This window comes from Palaemon carinicauda, chromosome 26, assembly GCF_036898095.1.
Source record: "Palaemon carinicauda isolate YSFRI2023 chromosome 26, ASM3689809v2, whole genome shotgun sequence".
Lineage (NCBI taxonomy): Eukaryota > Metazoa > Arthropoda > Malacostraca > Decapoda > Palaemonidae > Palaemon > Palaemon carinicauda.
Genome location: NC_090750.1, coordinates 83,741,861 through 83,766,946, shown reverse-complemented (window position 1 = coordinate 83,766,946; position 25,086 = coordinate 83,741,861). Strand labels below are relative to the sequence as shown.

Below are 25,086 nucleotides of genomic sequence, written 5' to 3'. Positions count from 1 at the left end.
TTGGTTACTTGCTCACGTGCATATGCACGTTTGTCTCACCACATTATACATTTCTGAGTAAATGTTTTATTTATCTCGCCTGAAATTATATCAAACATCTTGCAAGTATCTTTGTCGCAATCATAGAATGATGTAAAACATAACCTGGTGTTGCAAGTTGATCTCCCTCGACCCTTTTCTCTCGATTCCTCGGGAACAGAAGAGAGAAGACAGTTAAGTTTTTTATCCTTTTCGAGCATAAACTACCTATATTACCTCTATGACTAACTCAATTGAATATCTGAGAAACTAGACACTTTATTATTATTATTATTATTATTATTATTATTATTATTATTATTATTATTATTATTATTATTATTATTATTATTATTATTATAACCTGGCTGTTATTAGGGAAGAGGCAAATATATTCATATGGCTGTCTGGTTGTGGCTACATTTTTTCCCTAAGATAAGAAAAGAATATCTAGATATAATTACAGAACGTATAATATAAAAAACATAGATATGATAATTTGTGTTTAGAATTAACATCTTCCATTTCCCTGATCGTTTTTGGTGATTTTGTATATATTTCAAGATTCTACTTTTAACTTTTTTATAGTTTTCTTTCAGCTTTTCCAAATACAAAATCTTTACTTGAAATGCCTAGAACGAAGGCAGTTATAAAGTCAACTCTATACCATAAATGCCGTTTCTTCACTTACACTACAGACTTTACTTGGTCTTTTGAATTAATTCGAAGAAACTTTTTGTCTAGAATCTTTTCACACGGATCTTCAATCGGCATTCTGAAATACTTGTCTCAAACAGAACTCCACTGTGTCCTTGCGTTAGATAATAGAGTATTGTTTCTCTCAGCATTTGCAATACTTGACAAATGTTATGCAAGTACAACTTTACATCGAAATAAGCTTGCGGAAACCATTAATTAAATTTCGTCATAATCAAGCTATATCCACCTTGCGTTATTTTGTGCGTTTGTACTGGATGGACCTGCCAAATGGATCCAATATTGTACTGGATATTTAGATTTAGTTTTTTTCGGTATTAATTTTTATTCAGATTTAGTTCATTTGAATTCAAAAGAGATTAAGGAATTGAAATAATAGTTTTCAAAGATAGCAACCAGACCTCACGATTATAAAAGATAAGGTATCATCAAGGTTTATTTTTTGCTAAATTATTGAAAGATTTGGTGTGGTATATTTTTAGTTTAGTAAAATTAGATTTGTCAGTGTTTAATTATGGTACCTTTGATACTATATATTGCTGTTTGGGAATGATTACCACTACTACAATAACCTTCAATATTTTATGCATATCTCCTTTTTATATATTCTTTTCCAGAATTCAGAAATAGAATTTTTGCTCATTTGAGGTATAATTTTTGTCTGGTACTTGAATATTCTAGGACGTTCGGTCGCAAAACATGAAACGTTCAAGTCTTATATTAATCAATACAACCTACGTTGCGCAACGTGCATGCAATTCTGTTAAGTTAATTTAAATGTGAACAAAGAATGCTTGCTAATTAAGGATTATTTTATATTACTTAGTTTTATGGACGATGTAACAGTGCACTGTGAAATTGTAATCTTATTCCTAATGACATATACCTGACACGTCATGTATAGCTCATGTATATGAAAAATCTGTTTTAATATTATATTTGTTCTTAAAATATCTTATTTTAATTATTCATTACTTCTCATACAGTTTATTTATTTCCTTTCCTCACTGGGCTATTTTTCCTTGTTGGAATCCTTGGCCTTATAGTATCCTGCTTTTCCAATTAGGGTTGTAGCTTAGCTTGTAATAATAATAATAATAATAATAATAATAATAATAATAATAATAATAATAATAATAATAATATTGTACCTGAACACAAGAATGAAAAGAAACATTACTATCATAACAAGCCAACGAAAGACGGGATCCAGCATCCAAAGATTAAGAAATCTCATCCTTGTTTATTTACTGAGGAAGGAAGTAGGAACGGTGAGAGCATAGTGCATATGCTGATTTAAATTTACGTAATTTTGTACGTAATTGTGCTCAGGAAGTGTCGTAATTTGGATATTTTTAGCTGGCATGCCGTTTGCATCCACGCAGCAGGTATGTTTGATGAATAATTATAAAGTATTGTTATTAAATAACATTGTTTGGAAGGATATGACAGTTATGCTAGGATGTTAGGACTCATAGTCGAGGTCAAGTTCATGACCTTAGATTTTTTCTGTTGGTGGTGTGACCTCACCTTCAAGGTTTCTGCATTTCCTGCTTCCTCGTCAGGTGAGGTACAGTAGTTTTTCTCACTTAGAACTTCAGGAGTAATTTTATTGTAGGTAACCTATCTCCTTCCTAATGTATTTTGTTCACATTCAGTTCATTTATTATAATGCGAAATTTTAGTTATATAAGTACAGTATATTTCATGTTATCAGTAAAACTGCATTGGTCATAGGATGAAAAGTGCATACTTTGAATTTCTGATGGTAAATTAGCCTCCACAAATCTATAAGAGAGATTACTCTAGTGCCACATGTGGATGAGATCATGGTGAGGGGTAAATGAAGATGGTTTGGGCATGCTCTTCGCTCTCCCAAAGAGAGATTAGCTCTCCAAATGCTTAACTTGGCTCCACAAGGTACTAGAAGTGTTGGAAGACTCAGGCCTACATGACTGAGGAGTATGAAACATGAAGTGGTAGAGGATGAATGGAGAAGTATTGATTTAAAAGCTCAAGAAAGAGACAACTGGTGAAATCTAACTGAGGCCGTTTGCGTCAATCGTCGTAGGAGAGATACCATTGTTGGTTATGATGTACAAGGGACAGTTTTTATAGTGTGTTGTAGTTTACATTTTAGTATGACTATTTCTCCTAAATTCCATGCCTTGAGTAGATAGTCAAGGGATCTTTAATTTTTCATCACTTAATATAAAATTATGATCACATGTGATCTTTAATTTTAATCAGAAACATGAATTTAATTAATACTGCACTAGTGAAATTACAAAGAAAAGGGATTAGTGACATATAATTATGTGTGTGTTTAAGAGTAAGTAAATATTACAAGATTTAACACATTATGAGGATAAATGTATTAAACCACAAAAACAAAAAAAGAAAATCTTGATTGAAGTCATTACTTTAAAATTTTGATATAGTGAGATTCGGTGCAATTAAACATATATTGTAATTATAATTGTGTTTCTAGATTTTTTGGCTAGATGAAATAAAGTGCATAGAACATTGGGTGTGTTATACTTAATTTTATAATTTTTGTGCCAATTTTTAATACTGAATGGTAAATCCTTTAAGATGTGGTTTATTTATGGGCATATTCACCCTCCTCAGTGGTATAGGATGTATTTTTTGTTTCCTTATATGATTTACAAAGTATGAATCAGATTTTTACAGTAAGGCAGATATGCGAGAAATATTTAGCAAAAGGTAAGGAGGTGTATGTTGCGTTTATGGATCTGGAGAAAGCGTATGATAGAGTTGATAGGGAAGCAATGTGGAATGTGATGAGGTTATATGGAGTTGGTGGAAAGTTGTTGCAAGCAGTGAAAAGTTTCTACAAAGGTAGTAAAGCATGTGTTAGGATAGGAAATGAAGTGAGTGATTAGTTTCCGGTGAGAGTGGGGCTAGACAGGGATGTGTGATGTCACCATGGTTGTTTAACTTGTATGTTGACGGAGTGGTGAGGGAGGTGAATGCTCGAGTGCTTGGACGAGGATTAAAACTGGTAGACGAGAATGACCATGAATGGGAGGTAAATCAGTTGTTGTTTGCGGATGATACTGTACTGGTTGCAGACACAGAAGAGAAGCTTGACCGATTAGTGACAGAATTTGGAAGAGTGTGTGAGAGAAGGAAGTTGAGAGTTAATGTGGGTAAGAGTAAGGTTATGAAATGTACGAGAAGGGAAGGTGGTGCAAGGTTGAATGTCATGTTGAATGGAGAGTTACTTGAGGAGGTGGATCAGTTTAAGTACTTGGGGTCTGTTGTTGCAGCAAATGGTGGAGTGGAAGCAGATGTATGTCAGAGAGTGAATGAAGGTTGCAAAGTGTTGGGGGCAGTTAAGGGAGTAGTAAAAAAATAAGAGGGTTGGGCATGAATGTAAAAAGAGTTCTATATGAGAAAGTGATTGTACCAACTGTGATGTATGGATCGGAGTTGTGGGGAATGAAAGTGACGGAGAGACAGAAATTGAATGTGTTTGAGATGAAGTGTCTAAGGAGTATGGCTGGTGTATCTCGAGTAGATAGGGTTAGGAACGAAGTGGTGAGAGTGAGAACGGGTGTAAGAAATGAGTTAGCAGCTAGAGTGGATATGAATGTGTTGAGGTGGTTTGGCCATGTTGAGAGAATGGAAAATGGCTGTCTGCTAAAGAAGGTGATGAATGCAAGAGTTGATGAGAGAAGTACAAGAGGAAGGCCAAGGTTTGGGTGGATGGATGGAGTGAAGAAAGCTCTGGGTGATAGGAGGATAGATGTGAGAGAGGCAAGAGAGCGTGCTAGAAATAGGAATGAATGGCGAGCGATTGTGACGCAGTTCCGGTAGGCCCTGCTGCTGCCTCCTATGCCTTAGATGACCGCGGAGGTAGCAGCATTAGGGGATTCAGCTTTATGAAGCTTCATCTGTGGTGGAAATGTGGGAGGGTGGGCTGTGGCACCGTAGCAGTACCAGCTGCACTCGGTTGAGTCCCTTGTTAGGCTGGAGGAATGTAGAGAGTAGAGGTCCCCTTTTTTGTTTTGTTTCATTTGTTGATGTCTGCTACCCCCCAAAATTGGGGGAAGTGCCTTGGTATATGTATGTATGTATGTAAAACTATAGTTTTCAATATTAAACTTACCCGATAATCATGTAGCTGTCAACTCCGTTGCCCGACAGAATTCTATGGAGGGATACGCCAGCTATCACAATACTAGAAGGGGGTGTACTTACCAGCGCCACCTGTGGCCAGGTACTATAGTACTTCTTGTTGACACCTCCTCAATTTTTCCTCTGTCGTGCTTCCGGCAAGACGTTCTGGGATACGCTTATGATCTTCGAGTATTTTCACGGCTAATTGGTGAAGTATTCTCTCAGATTTCGGCTGTCGCTTTACTGGAAACCTTCTTATATTAGCTAGATAGCTTTTATATAGTCCTGATTAACGGTTAACGATCTTTTGCTTGATTTTGGAACCCCCTTTGGCTAACTCTTTGGATTCAAGATGTCTGACATTTCGCAAGCCCCCTCCCATAGACGATGTAGGTCTTGCAATAGGCGTATTCCGAAGGCCTCGGTAGATCCTCACACCGCTTGTTCTGACTGTAGGGACAGGCCCTGTCAGTTAGAAAATCGATGTGAGGAATGCGCCGGACTTTCGGAACTGGAATTTGTCCGTCTTTGAAATATTCAACTAAGTTAGAGAGAGGTAGAGTTAGGAGGAGTTCTTCTCACTCTTCACTTTTTTCCTCACCTCATGATCCCCTACCTTTTCCTACCCCTGTAGTGGCTACCCCCGAACCTACTGTTTGCCCTCCGCCTGATATGTCTGTTGTTTTGCGTGCTATTCAGGCCTTAGGCGATAAAGTAGAGTCAGTGGTAAGTGATCATAAGTCTCTGATGGCCGAAGTCAAGGAACTTAAGGTCAAGAGTGCAGTGGGTGGAATTAGTGCCAGTGCTGTGACGAGTGCTAGTGTCAGTGCAGTGCCAAGTGCTAGTGTCAGTGCCAGTGTGGTGCGTGAGGATACTTCTGTGCGATCCAGTCGTCCTCCCAGTCCGGGACCTCTTGCAAGCTCCCAAGCCCAGGGGAGAAGCAATGTCGAAGGGCATAAGGGTTCGGCAGGCCTTGTTAGGCGCACAGAAGTATCCTCGGTGGTTGCGGGCGTGTCTTCCAAAGACCGTCACTCCCACCTGCAGACGATTGAGCCCGTCTTTTTCTCGTCCGCTGATCAACTGTCAGGGAAGAAACGTTGGTCTCAGGTCTCGAGACCACTTAAACGCAGAGTCCAGTCCGCGAGTGCTCAGCCAGGTTGCAGTCATTGGCTCAGCTCTGACTCGCCGCAGTCATCTGTCGACTGCACTCCGCCCAAGAGGAGTAAGGTTCTGCCACAACAGAGCTCGACTGTTAAGGCTTTACCTCAGCCTACTGTAGTTTCTGCCGACCCCAAGTGGACTCTACTACAGTCCATGCAAGCACAGCTTTCGGACTTGATGCGTGAGTGTCGGGCTGAGAGTGTTGCGCCTCCGCCTCCGCCTACACTCCCTCCGCCTGCGCTCGCTCCGCCTGATCGCAGTACCACCTGCCAGGCGTACGATGTTGAGCCACGTTCTGAGTTTGCTGTTCCCAGTGGTGTTCAGCCTCCGCCTTCTTTAAGGCAACCTTTACAATGGGATCAGGAGGATTATACCTCTCTTCCTCCGCCTCCACTTGCTGCTCCACCAGTGATGCAACACTCGGTTGAGGTACAACAACCTCTCCCGTCCATGAGTCAGTCTCCTCAGCTCTCGCTGCAGCGAGCTCAACCCTCCACAAGGCAAGCACCACTACACCTTAGCCTTGCGCCTCAGGAGCCTCAGCTTGCGAGACATTTACCTTGTTCTGCGCAGCCTCTACCTCATCGCGCTCCGCTCACACCACAGGAACAGGAACTTGCTACTCCGCTTCCGCCAACCGCTCAGCAAGCGCAACCCTTGGGTTCAACCACTCATGCTAGGAGTCAGCCTCCTCCACCCATGCGCCTTCCTTCTGCTTCGTCTTTTATTCAGCCTTTGCAGTCTGAGCCTCAGGTTTTCCCTCAACAGTTACTTGAAGAGGAAACCACTAATATTGTTCCTACTCGTTCTGACTCTGCTGTTCAGCATTCTTGTCCGATCTCTTCGCTACACTCTGGTGATGAGGCGTCTGATGATGAGGCGGCACACCTGGATCCCTCGTCAGATGTGGATGAATCCAAGCCTTCTCCACAGTCTATTGACTTTCGTAAGGTCTTGGCTCTGCTTAGGGAGGTTTACCCAGACCACTTTGTCTCTGCTATTCCCCGCTCTCCGCCATCTGAGTTTTCGCTGGGCATACAGCAAGCTAAGTCCACCTATACTAAGCTAGTCCTAGCAAGGTCCTCTAAGAGAGCGTTAAGGATCTTAGGGGAGTGGCTGCAGACTAAGCAACACCTTGGCAAAACTTCTTTCATGTTCCCTCCGACTAAGCTCACTTCGAAAGCGAGCGTTTGGTATGCCACAGGAGAAGCACCAGGCTTGGGAGTACCTGCCTCTGCCCAGGCTGACTTCTCAAGTCTGGTAGACTCGCCTCGGAGAACTGCAATGAGGCGCTCTAAGGTTTGCTGGACCTTCTCAGACCTTGATCACTTACTGAAGGGAGTATTTAGAGCATTTGAGATGTTCAACTTTCTAGACTGGTGCCTGGGGGCCCTCAGCAAGAAGACCTCTCCTGCGGACAAGGATTCTGCCATGCTATTAATGTCCTGCATGGATAAGGCCATTAGGGATGGATCTGGTGAGCTTGCGTCGATGTTTGTATCAGGGGTTCTGAAGAAAAGGGAACAGCTGTGTACCTTCCTTTCCTCCAGCATTACACCTTGTCAAAGGTCACAACTCCTTTTTGCTCCGCTCTCGAAGTTCCTCTTCCCCGAAGAGCTGGTTAAGGACTTGTCTGCTGCCCTGATACAAAAGGACACACACGATCTTGTAGCCTCATCGGCTCGTAAGTCTAAGGTTGCTACCTCAGTCCCCAAGACTTATCGCTCCCCAGTGGCTGATACCCCTGCTACGAGGTTCATACCGCCCTTTCGTGGTAGAGCCCCCAGCCGAGGAAGCTCCCGTCCAGACTCTTACAGGAGCAAGTCTAGGAAAGGCTCCAAGACATCTAAAGGAAAAAACTGACTCTCCGCATCTCCAGACAGCAGTAGGAGCCAGACTCAAGATCTTCTGGCGAGCCTGGGAGAAGAGAGGTGCAGACGCCCAGTCTGTCAGTTGGCTGAGGGACGGTTACAGGATTCCATTCTGCCTCAAACCACCTCTGACCACATCTCCCATCAACCTCTCTCCCAACTACAAAGAAGAGGACAAGAGGCTAGCATTGCACCAGGAGGTGTCGCTACTTGTGCAGAAGAAGGCAGTGGTTATAGTCCGGGACCATCAATCCCCGGGCTTCTACAACCGTCTCTTTCTTGTGGCCAAGAAGACAGGAGGTTGGAGACCGGTGCTGGACGTCAGCGCGCTCAACGCGTATGTCACCAAGCAGACGTTCACGATGGAGACGACGAAGTCGGTCCTAGCAGCGGTCAGGCAGGAGGACTGGATGGTCTCGTTGGACTTGAAAGATGCCTACTTTCACGTTCCTATTCATCCAGACTCCCAACCTTTCCTGAGATTCGTTTTTGGAAAGGTTGTCTATCAATTCCAAGCCCTGTGTTTTGGCCTAAGCACAGCTCCTATGGTGTTCACTCATCTGATGAGGAATATAGCAAAATTCCTACACTTATCGGACATCAGAGCCTCCCTCTACTTAGACGACTGGCTGTTGAGAGCCTCCACGAGTCGTCGCTGTCTGGAGAATCTCAACTGGACTTTGGACTTAATCAGAGAACTGGGTCTGTTAGTCAACATAGAAAAGTCTCAGCTCATTCCCTCCCAATCCATTGTGTACCTGGGAATGGAGATTCGGAGTCAGGATTTTCGGGCTTTTCCATCGGCCCCCAGGATAAGCCAAGCCCTAGAGTGCATCATGAGCATGCTGAAGAGGAGCAGTTGCTCGGTGAGACAGTGGATGAGTCTCACAGGGACCCTTTCATCACTGGCCCTGTTCGTCGAGCTAGGGAGACTCCACTTCCGCCCTCTTCAATTCCATCTTGCAGCTCATTGGGACAAGGGTTCGACTCTCGAAGCAGTCTCTATCCCAATCACCCAAGAGATGAAGACCACTCTCCTGTGGTGGAAGAACAATCTCCTTCTCAGGGAGGGCCTATCGTTGGCTATTCAGACCCCCAATCTTCATCTCTTCTCAGATGCATCGGACTTGGGCTGGGGTGCGACCTTGAACGGACGGGAATGCTCGGGAACGTGGAACGAGGAACAGGGATTACTCCACATCAACTGCAAGGAGCTACTAGCAGTTCATTTAGCCCTGTTGAACTTCAAGTCCCTCCTGCTAGGCAAAGTGGTGGAGGTGAACTCAGACAACACCACAGCCTTGGCTTACATCTCCAAGCAAGGAGGGACCCATTCGAGGAGCCTATACGAGATCGCAAGGGACCTCCTCATTTGGTCAAGAGGTCTAAACCTCACTCTGGTCACGAGGTTCATTCAGGGCAATATGAACGTCTCAGCAGATCGCCTAAGCAGAAGGAATCAGGTCATTCCCACGGAATGGACCCTCCACAAGAGTGTGTGCAACAGACTTTGGACCTTGTGGGGTCAACCTACCATAGATCTGTTTGCCACCTCCATAACCAAGAGACTTCCGCTGTACTGTTCCCCTGTTCCAGACCCTGCAGCAGTTCATGTGGATGCTTTTCTACTGAACTGGTCCCATCTCGACCTTTACGCATTCCCACCGTTCAAGATAATAAACAAAGTTCTGCAGAAATTCATCTCGCACGAAGGGACACGGCTGACGCTGGTTGCTCCCCTTTGGCCTGCAAGAGAATGGTTCACAGAGGTACTTCAATGGCTAGTCGACATCCCCAGGACTCTACCTCTAAGAGTGGACCTTCTACGTCAACCTCACGTAGACAGGTTGCACCCAAACCTCCACGCTCTTCGGCTGACTGCCTTCAGACTGTCGAAAGATTCGCTAGAGCTAGAGGCTTTTCGAAGGAGGCAGCCAGTGCGATTGCCAGAGCAAGAAGGGTTTCCACTCGTAGAGTCTACCAATCTAAGTGGGAAGTCTTCCGGAGCTGGTGTAGAGCCAATTCAATATCCTCTACCAATACCTCTGTGACCCAAATAGCTGACTTCCTTCTACATCTTAGGAATGAGAGATCCCTTTCAGCCCCTACGATTAAAGGGTATAGGAGTATGTTGGCTTCAGTTCTCCGCCACAGAGGTTTGGACCTTTCTTCCAACAAGGACCTTCAAGACATTCTTAAGTCTTTTGAGACGTCTAAAGAGCGTCGTCTATCCACTCCAGGCTGGAACCTAGACGTAGTCTTAAGGTTCCTTATGTCACCTAGGTTCGAACCTCTCCAGTCAGCTTCCTTCAAGGACCTTACCCTCAAGACTCTTTTTCTCGTCTGCCTTGCAACAGCTAAGAGAGTCAGTGAGGTTCATGCCTTCAGCAAGAACATTGGTTTCACGACCGAATCTGCAACATGTTCTTTTCAGCTCGGATTCCTAGCAAAGAACGAACTTCCTTCACGTCCTTGGCCTAGATCGTTTGAAATACCTAGCCTCTCCAACATGGTAGGTAACGAACTAGAGAGAGTTCTTTGCCCTGTCAGAGCTCTCAAGTATTATCTTAAGAGGTCTAAACCTATTCGAGGACAGTCAGAAGCCTTATGGTGTGCCATCAAGAAACCTTCGAGGCCCATGTCCAAGAACGGGGTTTCGTATTATATAAGGCTTCTGATTAGAGAAGCCCATTCTCACTTAAAGGAGGAAGACCTTGCATTGCTGAAGGTAAGGACCCACGAAGTAAGAGCCGTAGCTACTTCGATGGCCTTTAATAAAAACCGTTCTCTGCAGAGCATAATGGATGCAACCTATTGGAGGAGCAAGTCAGTGTTTGCATCATTTTATCTTAAAGATGTCCAGTCTCTTTACGAGAACTGCTACACCCTGGGACCATTCGTAGCAGCGAGTGCAGTAGTAGGTGAGGGCTCAGCCACTACATTCCCTTAATCCCATAACCTTTTTTAACCTTTCTCTTGAATGCTTTTATTGTTGTTTTTATGGTTGTTACGGTAGGCTAAGAAGCCTTCTGCATCCTTTTGATTTGGCGGGTGGTCTATTCATTCTTGAGAAGCGCCTGGGTTAGAGGTTTTGTAGAGGTCCTTTAGTAGGGGTTGCAACCCTATATACTTTAGCACCTTTGGGTTGATTCAGCCTCCAAGAGGAACGCTGCGCTCAGTAAGGAAGACGAACTTAAAAAAGAGGCAGAGTAACGGTTCAATTCGACTTCCTTACCAGGTACTTATTATTTCATTGTTATTTGAGATAACTGTTATATGAAATATGGGATACTTAGCTATCCTTTAATCTTGTACACTGGTTTTCACCCACCCCCCTGGGTGTGAATCAGCTACATGATTATCGGGTAAGTTTAATATTGAAAAATGTTATTTTTATTAGTAAAATAAATTTTTGAATATACTTACCCGATAATCATGATTTAATCGACCCTCCCTTCCTCCCCATAGAGAACCAGTGGACCGAGGAAAAATTGAGGAGGTGTCAACAAGAAGTACTATAGTACCTGGCCACAGGTGGCGCTGGTAAGTACACCCCCTTCTAGTATTGTGATAGCTGGCGTATCCCTCCATAGAATTCTGTCGGGCAACGGAGTTGACAGCTACATGATTATCGGGTAAGTATATTCAAAAATTTATTTTACTAATAAAAATAACATTTTTACATATTTTGGAAATTACGGTAGATTTATTCAGTTACACAATCATTTTAATTTTTGATATTTAGTAATGAGGACTTTCCTTGGCTTTCCAACTTGCAATGCTGAACCAATAATTTGGCTCACATAAAATTCCCTGTGAAAAAAATGTTCTTGATTGGTGGAGGATTTTCAACTATGACATCACTGCATTCATTGATTAAGAGTTACAATGTATGTCTACGTCATTATATTCGTTTCACGTAATCATATACTAAGATTTAACACGGTAAAAGAAGCATGGTATGGTAGCATCACCTACCCTTTATGAGGTTAGGTGCTTGTGGCTTGGATCCAACTCTACTTCTGGTTACCGGTGCGAACTGTCGTCTGTTACGACTTCCTCTCAAGCATTTTTAATCTTTATCCTCTCCAGTATGAGTGTGAAGCAAGTGTTCATGCGTACTTGGCGTAGCGTTAAAGGGCACCCTTGCGGTACCTTCATGAGGCGTATCGACGTTGATCCTCATCCCCTTTGTTTGTTGTGCGGAGGTCATAGGTGTTCTGTGGATTCCCTTGTTATGTGTGCAGGGAGTGGTCATCGTCCCAATGGGAGAAGTTAAGTGGATATAGGAAGAAGGCCAAGCGTGATTGTGCTCCTCTGACTGCTTTGGCCTTGAAGGGGAATAAGAAGCTCAAGCCTTTTCTTCTGAGCTCTGCCATTCCCGTGTCTGATCCTTTGTTACAGGAATCTCCCTTAGACTTAATAATAAAGGATGACGATCGAGTTTTTGTTAATGAGTTTGCTGAAATAGTTTTTCCTGCCACTAGTTAGAGGGTGGTAGATCAGTTACCCCACTCACACACTCACTGAGTATATCACGTCACTTTTTTTTTGGCTCGGTGGAGGAGGGCATGTCGTCTCTTTCTACTGCTAAGCATGAAGTAATCTTGGGCGAGGTGGTCAGTAGGCGACAGAAGAATAGGTCCGAAAGGGATTCATCTCCCTCAGAGTTTTCCTCGATGGAGAGGAATTTCCAACATATATACTGGCGCCTCGTTCCCTCCCCACAGTTCTTTGGAGAACGAACAAGAAAGAGTGTCGATTGTTGACCCCTGGATAACCCTTAGTTTTGGAGTGCCCGGCTGCTTCCCTTAACAAAGTGGTGGCACCCATAACAGCAGGTGAGTCTTTCCTGTTGCTGCAACTCTTGCCTTCCTTGGGGCTTTCGGGTCTCCCCGCTAAAGAACTGCTCTTGGAGTCGCTGATTCATGGGATACAGGTGAAGCAATCACCTGCTTCTGCAGGTGTCGGTCTCGGCCTTCCCCTCCCTGAACTTCTGGAGGGGATTTTCTCTCCAACAGGTTTCGGTAGAAGAGGAGTTGCTAGCGGGCTGTTTCTGGAGTAGCTGTTGGGCTTATGATCCCTTCCGGGTGAGCGTGCCGACTGAGCTTACTCAGAGTACCGAACGCACCTAGCGGCCTGAGCTTGCTTAGCATACCGAGCGCACCTAGTGGCCTGAGCTTGCTCAGCGTACTGAGCGCACCCAGCATCCTGATCTTGCTCAGTGCACTGAGTTCACTCAGCAGAAGAAACGCGTTCGCGCTGTTGCTCCATCCTATGAGGAAGGTTGCCCTCACCATCACAAAAGAGCTTTCTCTCTTGATGGTCCCCCTCTTGATTTCCTCATATGCTAGGTTTGGACTAGTCAATGCCTTGCTCCAGCACACAGATATGATGTCTGGGGACCGCCTCTCACCATCGTTTCCCCAGGGCACGAGTCATGTGAGCCATAACTTTTTGGGGTTATTATCGCAGATCTTTACTCCCTACATGATAAAGAGCTCTTCGGAGTATCCTCATGATGATACCTGCTGGTTGCTTGCGGTCACGGCCTCGCACCACCGTGCCCCTTCGGAGTGCTCACATGGTGATGCCCTCCCATTGCTTGTGGTCTCCACTGCTCGGTATCACTCCCCCAGGGCACAACGGGCCTTAATGAGTCTTGCAAGACATTACCCTTCAGGTTACAGGTATTGCCCCAGACCTCTACCCCTTACAGGTCAGAGGCAGCTTGTTCTGATGTTCACGTAGATAAGCCTTTTCTGCCTTGCTTGTTACCATCCAAGCACGCGCCTCCTTCTGTAGGAGTGCGCAAGGTAACTCGTCCACCTCTAGCAGGTTTCCAGACGAGTGTTCGCTCTCCAGTTTGTGTGGTTCGGCTTGTGGACGAACAGTTTCTAGTTGCACAGGGGAGGGGGGCAGGCGACCTCCTTCCGCTGCCGGTCTGTTCGCTTCTCTGGTTGCGTGTGGCACTTTGGTGTGCCGCCCAGAGAAGCAGAGGTTTGTCAGCACAGATGAAGGTCTGATCCCTTCGCTAGCTGCATGTTCTACCTCACGGGTGCACATAAGCTTGTAAACATGCTCACAATGCTATGGTTCATGAACGATCAATTCCTTTTGAGTTGAGAGGTTCTTCGCGGTCAGACTCGGGGCCACCAGTGGATACTGGACGAGGGTTGCCAAACTTTTGATGATTCTTCGTTGGCTGTTAGCAGGTTTCACTAGAATCTACTCCTACTAAAGGACTTCCGTTTCTGTTGCTAGGAAAAATACAAATTAATATTAAAATGTGTGATATTTTGGGTAATATTTCCAGTATATGGGGTGAATGCATTACTATTAGATTAAAATTGGTCTTTTCACTCAATTATTTAGTTTACAGTACTGGTATTTTGGAGTACAATATCTAACTATTTTTATTACCCTACTAATACAAAAACAATTATTTTGTAATTGGAATACTGTACTGACTATTAATAATTTATTATTTATTTTTCAGGTTCTGGGTGGTGAATCGTCTAATTTTACCAAGATGACGAAAGTCTCAGGTATGATAATTTAGTAATATTACTCACTTAGACTTATATTTTTAGTCAAGATTTAACTTTCTCTTAACCCCTTGAGTGTCAAATGACAATTTTAAATATTTAACTTAGCCGGTGAATATATAATAGCTGCTACTCAGCGGCTCGACAGAAAACACACTCAAAAAACTCGCGAGCGATCGCTATGAAGGTTGCGGGTGTGCCCACCGGCGCCAACTATCGGCCAGATACCACTCTTGCATGTAAACAAACCCTTCAATTCTTCTCTGTCGACCTTGACGACAAGACGTATCATTACTCGCTGTAGAACCTGGAGTTTTCTCAACATATTTGGTGAAGTACTTCATTTTGGTTTGAGCTTTCGCAGTGCAGGTGTTTTATCTTCAACTTAAATCTTGAACTCGTTTTTGGATAGATTTAATTTTTGATGACTTTGGATTGTTTTTTGGACTTTCTTTGACTTTTAAATGGCCGACCCTTCCCTTAGTACGGAAGTGTGTTTTAGGCTTTTAGCAATTATCTTATCACATTATAAATTAATTATAGATTTTCCTCTATATATTTTATATCTCGACCGCCTTTATTAGGCCTCTTCGATTAGCTTTCCATTTATAATAAACATCAAGATAAATTTTAATGATTTGTTTATATGCGACCTTTCCTGAGAGTAGGCGGTCCTAACTTGGAAACCGAAGTTAAACAACGTTGAGCCCTTTCAATCGTAAATAACTTTTACAGAGCTAATGATTTAAAACTTATTAAATGAATATTTTTTATTAGATATGTTATGAAAGATTTTCTTTGAATAGTCTTCGTACTGTTTCAAAGATGAACTAACGTTTAGTTTATTTATGCTACGCAGTTTGCTCTCTATCGTTACGATAGAGAGAGAGAGTATCACGGTTTCACTTTGCAGAAAGAGTAAATCGATTCTGACGTTTTGTTCATTCTTCTTTCAAAGCTTAAATGTTTTAAATTCTATTTTAAAGGAACTTTTTAATTGAAAAACCTTTCAGTTTTTTTCCTTTGGTCAAATAACCTGTTTATTAACGAAACGTAAGTGGGCTCTTCTCTTCGGTGCGAAATCAAGAGAGAGAGAGAGAGAGAGATAGAGACGGAGAGAGAGAGAGGAGAGAGAACGTTCCGATCTTTATTCTCGTCCCAAGCGAGTAACGTTGTTCTCGAGTTACTCTCGTCCCTAGTCTCTATACGGGGAGAAAGGATAAAACGTTTTTAGTTTTTATTCTCGTCCCAAGGCACTGTACGGTGAGAGATTGAAACCGTAGTTTTGAATGAACTAGTGTTTAGTCTCTTTCCCAGCCACTGATCTTTTTATCTTAAAATATGTTTACTGTTTTTTGCTTGTATTAATGTGCTTACATTATACGACTGATTTCGCAATTATAACCTTTTGATGAGGGTAGAATTGCGTGCTTCAGGTAGAAATCAGTTTTATTCATACCTAATGTGAATTGTTAAAAATTCGATTTCAGTGAAATAAGTGCAAAACAGAAAATCGTAGTGATAAAGTGATATTGCGCAAAGTGTTATCAGTGTTGCGACCGAGGGTTCGTCTGTTCGTGCCTGTCGTTCGCCTAGTCCGGGACCTCTTGCAAGCTCCCAAGCCCAGGGGAGAAGTAATGTCGTACGACTTATGGGTTCGAGAGGCCTTGATCAGCGAACAGACGTTCCCTCTATGGTATCAGGCGTATCTCACCAAGATCACCCCTACCATAAGGCGAGAGAGACGATTTTCTCCTCGTCATCCGAAGGCTTTTCGCATAAGAAACCGTGGAACAAGGTTTCGAGGCCCTTTAAGCGAAAGTCAGTCCTTTCAGGACAGGTCCAGCGTCCTGGTTTTAACTATTAGGACAGCTCTGACCCTATGCAGTCATCGGAAGACTGCTCGCCGTCTAAACAAAAGCGTAACACAGGCTCCGAGAGTCTTTTTGTAGGCAAGGTTTTGCAGTCACAGACGTTACCCTCGTCTCTTACCGCAACCATTCCCGTTGATCCTAAATGGGTTGTACGGCAAGACATGCAGAATAAGCTTGCCTCTCTTATGGAAGACTATTCTGCCGATAAGGTTCATGTTGATCCTAGCCGTTTATCTCATCGAGATCCTGGCCTTCAGCCGCCCAAACGAACCTTTGTGCGTCCTGTTGACGTTGGCGTAGCTAAGTCACGTCAGTCACGATATGTAGAGCCTCACTCGATGCGGTCACGTGTTGATTTTCAGCCGCATTTGGACGTTAGGCCGCTTCCTAATGCTCCTGTTGACGTTCAGGACGTTCGCCAACTAGCGGAGTTGACTTGTTTTGACGCTGAGCGTCAACTACCGCAGTCTAGAGTTGTTTTGACTGCTCAGACTAGGCAGTCAAAACAGTCTCGAGTGGACGCCGAGCGTCCTCCCGCACCTGTTGTTGTTGACAGTTCACAGACTGTTAAGCAGTTACATGACGTTGCGTCCTGGTCCGCTACTAATGCACCAGTGCGTGTGGACTCTGCTTGTAAAGCATTGCCACCATGGTAGGTCTCTCCCTTGCTTGAGACTCGGCTATTGTCGGACAAGGTTCCTTCAGATGAGGAAGTTGCTGTTCCCCCTCCTACTGATATTCCCTTGAGGACTCTGTCAGACGGAGAGGAGCCTAAAGCTGCTTAGCCCTCTATGGACTTTAAATAAATCATGCTGATTTTTAAGGATCTATGTCCGGATCTTTTTGTAACTGCTGCTCCTCGTTCGCCTAAACGTCAGAGTTTACACTAGGCCTAGCTACTTCGAAGCCGTTGTTTTATAAGCTAGTGCTCTCTCGCTCTTCTAAGAGAGCTTTACGTTTGCTAGGCGACTGGTTTATCACCAGGAGGAGTTTGGGGGAGACAGCCTTTGCTTTCCCTACTTTTGAGCTGGCTTATAGAGCGAGAGTCTGATATGACACGAGAGAAGTTCTCGGCTTGGGAGTTCCTGCCTCTGCCCAGATAGACTTCTCAAACCTCATAGACTCTCCCTGGCGCCTGGCATGAGACGCTCCAAGATTTTACAGGTCGACTTCAGAGCTATTTTCAAGCGTTTGAAGTTTTGCTGTACAATTATGTCATGCATAAACAAGGCTTTCAGGGATGGCTCCATTGATCTGACAGCCACGTTCTCTGCAGGAACAAGTCCCTCAGGGATGGCTCCAATGATCTGGCAGCCATGTCCACTGCAGGAGTACGTAAGAGGCTAGTGCGCTCAATGTGTTCATTGTCAAGACAAACTTCACGATGAAGTCTACCAGGCTGTCTTGACAGCATTTATGGAAGGCGACTGGATGGTCTCTCCCGACCTTCAGGAGGCATACTTCCACATTCCTATACACCCGGATTCCCAACCGTTTCTGAGGTTTGTTTACAGGAATGTGGGGTACCAGTTTCGAGCCCTGTGCTTTGGCCTCAGTCCTGCTCCTCTCGTGTTTACGAGGCTCATGAGGAATGTGGCAAAATCCCTCCATCTATCGGGGATCCGAGCCTCCCTGTACTTGGACGACTGGCTTCTCAGAGCATCGTCCAGTCTTCGCTGTCTGCAGGATCTACATTGGACGTTGAGTCTGGCCAGGGAGTTGGGACTTTTGGTCAACCTAAAAGTCCCAACTGATCCCATCCCAGATTATTCTATATTTGGGGATGGAGATTCGCAGTCCAGTTTTTTTCGGGCTTTTCCGTCTACCACCGAATAGAACAAGCCCTGCTCGAAGTCCAACTAATGCTGAAAAGAAAACGTTTGTTCAGTCAGGAGTTGGAACAGTCCCGTAGGGACTCTCTCATCCCTGGAGCAGTTTGTCTCACTAGGGAGACTACACCTTCTGCCTCTCCGGTTCCATCTAGCCTCTCACTGGAACTAGGACAAGACGTTAGAGACGGTATCATTCCCAGTCTCCGAACCAGTAAAGGCATGCCTGAAATGATGGGACAGCAATATCAGTCTGAGAGAGGGATTATCCCTAGCAGTCAAGAACCCAAACCACGTGTTGTTCTCAGACGCGTCGGATTTGGGTTGGGGTGCGACCCTGGACGGTCGGGAATGCTCGGGTCTGTGGACCTCAAGTCAGAAGAGCATGCACATCAACGGCAAGGAGCTATTAGCAGTCCACTTGGCCTTGATGATATTCGAAAGCTTCTTCGAAACTAAGTGGTAGAGGTCAACTCAGACAACACCACAACTTTGGCGTACATCTCCAAGCAAGGAGGCACACACTCCTTCACGCTGCTCGAGATCGCAAGGGACCTTCTCTTATGGTCAAGAAATCAAGGCATCTCCCTGTTGACGAGATTCATCCAGGGGGACTTGAACGTCTTGGCAGACTGTCTCAGTCGGAGGGGTCAGGTGATACCCACAGAATGGACCCTCCACAAGGACATGGGCAAGAGTCTTTGGGCTACTTGGGGTCAACCCACCATAGACCTCTTTGCCTCCTCGTTGACCAAAAGGTTACCAATCTATTGCTCTCCAGTCCTAGATACAGAAGCAATCCACATAGACGCGTTTCTACTGGATTGGTCTCTTCTGGACTTATATGCATTCCCACCATTCAAGATAGTCAACAAGGTACTGCAGAAGTTCGCCTCTCACGAAGGGACAAGGTTGACGTTGGTTGCTACCCTCTGGCCTGCGAGAGAGTGGTTCACCGAGGTACTTCAATGGCTGGTAGACTTTCCAAGAAGTCTTCCTCTAAGGGTAGATCTGTTACGTCAGCCCCACGTAAAGAATGTCCATCAAAGCCTCCCCGCTCTTCGTCTGACTTCCTTCAGACTATCGAAAGACTCTCAAGAGCTCGAGGCTTTTCGAAGGAGGCAGCCAGTGCGATTGCAAGAGCGAGGAGAGCTTCTACCATTAGAGTATACCAGTCGAAGTGGGAAGTCTTTTGAGACTGGTGCAAGTCAGCATCTGTGTCCTCGTCCAGTACCTCTGTAGCCCAAATCGCAGATTTTCTTTTACATCTGAGAAAGGTTCGCTCCCTTTCAGCTCCCACGATTAAGGGCTACAGGAGCATGTTGGCTTCGGTCTTTCGACATAGAGGCTTAGATCTTTCCAACAATAAAGATCTCCAAGATCTCCTTAAGTCTTTCGAGACCTCTAAGGAACGTCGTTTGGCAACTCCTGGATGGAACTTAGACGTGGTCATAAGGTTCCTCATGTCAGACAGGTTTGAGCCATTACATTCAGCCTCCCTGAAGGATCTCACCCTCAAGACACTTTTCATAGTGTGCTTGGCTTCGGCTAAAAGGGTCAGTGAACTTCATGCCTTCAGTAAGAACATCGGTTTTTTCTACAGAAAAAGCCACTTGTTCACTTCAACTTGGTTTCCTGGCCAAAAAATGAACTGCCTTCTCGTCCTTGGCCTAAATCTTTTGATATTCCTTGCTTATCAGAGATCATAGGCAACGAACTGGAAAGAGTATTATGTCCTGTTAGAGCTCTTAAGTTCTATTTAGCTCGTACTAAGTCATTACGAGGTAAATCTGAGGCATTATGGTGCTCAGTTAAGAAACCATCATTGCCTATGTCAAAGAATGCTTTGTCATATTTTATCAGATTTTTTAATACGAGAAGCTCATTCTCACTTGAATGAGAAAGACCGATGTTTGCTTAAGGTTAAGACGCACGAAGTTAGAGCTATAACAACCTCCGTGGCCTTCAAGCAAAATAAATTTCTGCAAAGTATTATGGACGCGACTTTTTGGAGAAGCAAGTCAGTGTTCGCGTCATTTTACTTAAAAGATGTCCAGACTCTTTACGAGGACTGCTACACACTGGGTCCATTCGTTGCAGCGAGTGCAGTAGTGGGTGAGGGTTCTACCACTACATTACCCTAATTCCAATATCCTTTTTAATCTGTCTTTTGAAATGTTTTTTGGGTTGTACGGAAGGCTAAGAAGCCTTTCGCATCCTTGTTGATTTGGCGGGTGGTCAAAGTCATTTCTTGAGAGCGCCCAGATTAGGGGTTTGATGAGGTCCTGTTAGTATGGGTTGCAACCCTTTATACTTCAGCTCCTGGGAGTCTTTCAGCATCCTAAGAGGATCGCTGGGCTTCGTGAGGAAGACAGACTTACAAGGCAGAGTAATCGTCTAAGTCAACTTCCTTACCAGGTACCTATATATTTTGGTTTTGTTATATTGATAACGGTCAAAAACTCTTAGCTTATACGCTGTAAACTTAATTAACTCTGGTTTCTACCCACCGCCTTGGGTGTGAATCAGCTATTATATATTCACCGGCTAAGTTAAATATTTAAAAATGATCTTTTAATTATAAAATAAATTTTTGAATATACTTACCCGGTGAATATATAAATTAAAGGCCCTCCCTTCCTCCCCAATAGAGACGCAGCGGGACGAGAAGAATTGAAGGGTTTGTTTACATGCAAGAGTGTTATCTGGCCGATAGTTGGCGCTGGTGGGCACACCCGCAACCTTCATAGCGATCGCTCGCGAGTTTTTTGAGTGTGTTTTCTGTCGAGCCGCTGAGTAGCAGCTATTATATATTCACCGGGTAAGTATATTCAAAAATTTATTTTATAATTAAAATATCATTTTACGTCCATTATTTTATTTTTTATATTATTTATATATGAAAATTTAATCAGCTATGTGGTAGTAAATATTGTGAAGTGTTTTCTTGCATATAGTAGTTTTGATACTAAGAGCAGTTAAGTAAACCGTCCAACAAAAAAAGGGCCTGGGATGTGAAAGCCAAATCATATGATGAAGGGTTGGTGCTCAAAGGGTAATGATATATAACAGAATAATATTATATATTACAAAACTTGTTCTTACTAATTTCTTCATTTCAAGTTAAGGCAAGTAAATCAAATACCAAATAGCTGCTTGAATCACTAAAACAGTTGTTAGTTATGGGCTAGTCCTCTTAAACATTGCCATGTGTATATGATACCCTTTTGGTTTTACCAGAAATTTTTTATTTTCAGATTTTTCTTACATAATATTTGATTGTTCCAGTGCAAATACAAACCTGGGTCCTAGGAGAGATAACGGCAAAGCTGGAGAACACTACAGTTAAGACTGCCGTGGGCTTATACCATCCTGCTTTTCCAACTAGGGTTGTAGTTTAGCAAGTGATAATAATGATAGTAACGAAGTGTAAACAGGTGACCGGTAATTACCGAGCCAGGAGTTGGGTAACCCCCGACCCTCTCCTTGTTTGCCAAGTACTCTTGAACACTTATTCCCGGTAATGATGCTAACAGCGTCTTGGGACATTGTCCTTGGGTCTGAGACAAGTTTACTGTTAGCATGTCTCCCACAACTTGAACAGCTTGCCAAAGGTGAATGCAGGATTTTCTCTTATGCAGCCCTTGAGCCAGACTTCTCTGAAGTTAAAAGGAAATGTATCAGGAGGAACAAGCTTCTTTCTGAAGGAATACTGTATTGTTCTTTGGATACACGCTCTCACGAGCAATATTTCTCTGAGCGAGTGCTGTTGAATCAAAATTCCCCAACTGGATTGGAACGCTGATTGCCAGACTTGGTCTGCGGTCAGCTCGATTTTTAGCAACTTGCAGACTTTACAAATAAGCAGGCTTAAAGATAACATGCCTCTCAACGCGCACAGTGTTCACTCAAGGTGAACTCAGGACTCAGACACAAGTGCTTGCTCACACCTGAGCATGCTAGCTCTTTGGAGTGTGTACATGTCTTTTTATAAATGTGCTGGCATGGCAATGCGCATACTCCTGAACACACTCAGTGTGACTAACCTTATTACTGTAGGCCTCTGGCATGTGCTCCTGCTTATATTTGTTTTGCTTACACATACTGTACACCGAATAGTCCGGCCTATTCTTTCCACATTCTCCTCTGTCCTCATACACCTGACAACACTGGGATTAACAAACAGTTCTTCTTTGCTCAAGGGTTTAATTATGGCACTGTAATTGTTCTGTGGCTACTTTCCATTTCTTAAGGGTAGCATCTCTTTTAGAAGGACACTCCAAAATCAAATTGTCGTTCTTTAGTCTTAGGTGGTGCCATAGCCTCTGTACCATGGTCTTCCACTGTCTTGGGTTAAAATTCTCATACTTGAGGGTACACTCTGGCTTACTATTTCATCTTATTTCTCTTCTTCTTTTTATTCAAGTTTTTATGATTTATGTATGAAAGTTCTATTTTGATGTTGCTACTGTTATTAGAATATTTTGATTGATCATTACTTCTCTTGTAGTTCATTTGTTTCCTTATTTCCTTTCCTCACTGGGATTTTTCCCTGTTAGAGCCCTTGTGCTCATGGCATCCTGCTTTTCTAGTCAGGGTTGCAGCTTAGCTAGTAATAATAATAATATAAACTTGAGTCCTTTAAGTTACACTGCCCAGCTCAACCACCCTAAGAGTGCAAGAATTTTATAAGTTTAAAAGGCTGTTCCAGCTTTGCCAAAGTCATACTCCTATTAGAGGATTTATGTTTGTATAGTTAAGAAAATTACAAATTACTTTGAAATTTTTTTTATTTTTCACAACAATTGCAGCCATTTCAAGTCAAATGCAGGACAAAGGCCTCAGACATGTAAATTCATGTCTAGGGTTCGGCGTCAATGACCTTAGATGTCAGGATGTCTGAAAACTTTAAATCAATCAATCAATCTAGGGTTTGGCCAGATTTTCATGATTTCTCTGGCCGGTGTGGATTGGTGTTAGTATAGGTAGCCATGACTAGTACAGCTTTGCTAATCATGGTGGTACACAAACCCTTTTACCACATTATGGTATTCCTACCCAGAAAATAGCTGCTCAGGCTATCGTAAAGCAATAAAAGTGTATAGTAAATCAAATATGGTATTCGGATATATTTTTTCTTATACTGTACAGTACTACAAACTCATTTCTTTACAAAAAAAATTACCCCACCTTTCTACCCTTTTGTATTAACATGAGATAACACTTAAAATGACTCTATGTCTACTGTATTATAATCAAGTTGGAGTATTTATGTTGACTATAGTATGGGAATACTTCTGGAGTACAGTATATCTGGAAATTAGCTTTTGTACATTAAGGCTAATGGGGGATGAAGAGGTTATATTAAAAAATCTTACTTTATTCTCTTGCTTGAGGATACACTCGAGCACACTAGTCTATTTAATTTCTCTTCCTCTTGTTTTGTTAAAGTTTTTTATAGTTTATATAGGAAATATTTTAATGTTACTGATCTTAAAATATTTTTATTTTTCCTTGTTTCCTCACTGGGCTATTTTCCCTGTTGGAGCCCCCGGGCATATAGTATCCTGCATTTCCAACTAGGGTTATAGCTTCACAGGGAATAATAATAATAAAACATGATTTTTTTATATTTATTTTTCAAAAAGCAATATCAGTAGTTTTTTGGAGAAATCTCCTTTTTGGAACACCTTTAAATGTTCTTAAAATGTATTGCTTTGAAAAAGTTCAAAGGCTTTGAATATTAAATTTGATTTTCTTTTTCAGAAGCTCCTTCGCCGAGCTCATCTGGGAATAAGCTTTTACGGCCGACAGATTTTTCTGTACCTCAGGATTGCCGAAGAAATAATGCAGATTTTGGTAACTTTTTTTTACCAATAACAAAAAGTGCTAATTTTAATGAGGCAAAACTTTTTGTGCCTAACTTTAATGATAGTATTATAATGCCTAAGACAAGCAATGCTCCTCCTGTTAGCAAAGAAGAAGCCGAGAAAAACTCAATTGATCTCTACCCTACCATTGAGTTGTTGGATGGAAAGGAAGTCGTAACTTTAACTAAATCAAGTAATTCTGCACCTCAAAATACCTTGACAGTATCTCATCAAGAATATTCAAAATATACTTCGGGTTCAAGAGAGAATGGACTCCACCAAAGCTCCTCGCATCACAATGTGGACATTAAAGAAAAAAATAAGCTAGTGGACCCTAAAACACTTTCAAGAGTATTGGAAAATACTGATGAATCTACTGATGGTGAGGAACAGTCTTCATATGCTGGTTCTCAGACTTGTTTGTTCAGACCTGAAGATTTTTTTCCTAATGGTGTAAATTCAAGTGAAAAGAAGACGAACAAGGTCTCCAATTTAACCACCCCAAAAGGGTGTTTTCGTGAAGACTTTACTGTGAAATCCAACAGAGCTTGTAATATTGCAGACAATTTACAAAGGTGTAATAATTTTTCTCAATATAATTTTAAGGCAGATGGTGATGGGAATGTCAATTATAAATCTGATGCGGACGTTAATTCGGATTTAGATGATGAATATGAACAGGAATTATTGGACCTTGAACTTCAAGACGAAGATGACGATGACAAAGAGACTAAGAATCCTGAAAACAAAGCAACAGGATATGATAGTAGTAAACTTCCTCCAATTGGTGTGTTCTGGGACATTGAGAATTGTCAGGTATGTTGTTTGGTAATGATAAGCTTAAGCTTTGATTTTTATTTCTGTTTTAATACGGTACTATGTTACGAATTTCAAACCCTTTTTAAACATAAGCTAATTTATCAGGTTTGTTCAAAATATCCAGATGTTTACTTTTATCTGTTGAAACAAGTTAAGTAATTGTTCAATGGTTAAAAATAATTATCAGTATTCGTTAGTTGATATTGTTTCATCGTGAGCTGATGTATGGGGTA

At 42.8% G+C, this 25,086-nt stretch overlaps 1 protein-coding gene across 5 annotated transcripts in view; it reads left to right on the top strand.

Moving 5' to 3' along the window:
- Window positions 1-1,982: 1,982 nt before the first annotated feature.
- The window catches only part of Marf1 (meiosis regulator and mRNA stability factor 1-like protein), a 123,199-nt gene continuing 100,095 nt past the window's right edge, over window positions 1,983-25,086 (top strand). For 3 of the 5 annotated variants that reach the window (XM_068349837.1, XM_068349836.1, XM_068349833.1), the window contains exons 1-3: window positions 1,983-2,123; window positions 14,413-14,461; window positions 23,931-24,850. In XM_068349837.1, coding sequence (XP_068205938.1) covers window positions 2,100-2,123; window positions 14,413-14,461; window positions 23,931-24,850 — 993 coding nt within the window. In that variant the 5' untranslated portion in view covers window positions 1,983-2,099. The remainder of the gene's footprint in view (window positions 2,124-14,412; window positions 14,462-23,930; window positions 24,851-25,086) is intronic. The other 2 variants (XM_068349835.1, XM_068349834.1) reach the window with 2 other exon arrangements.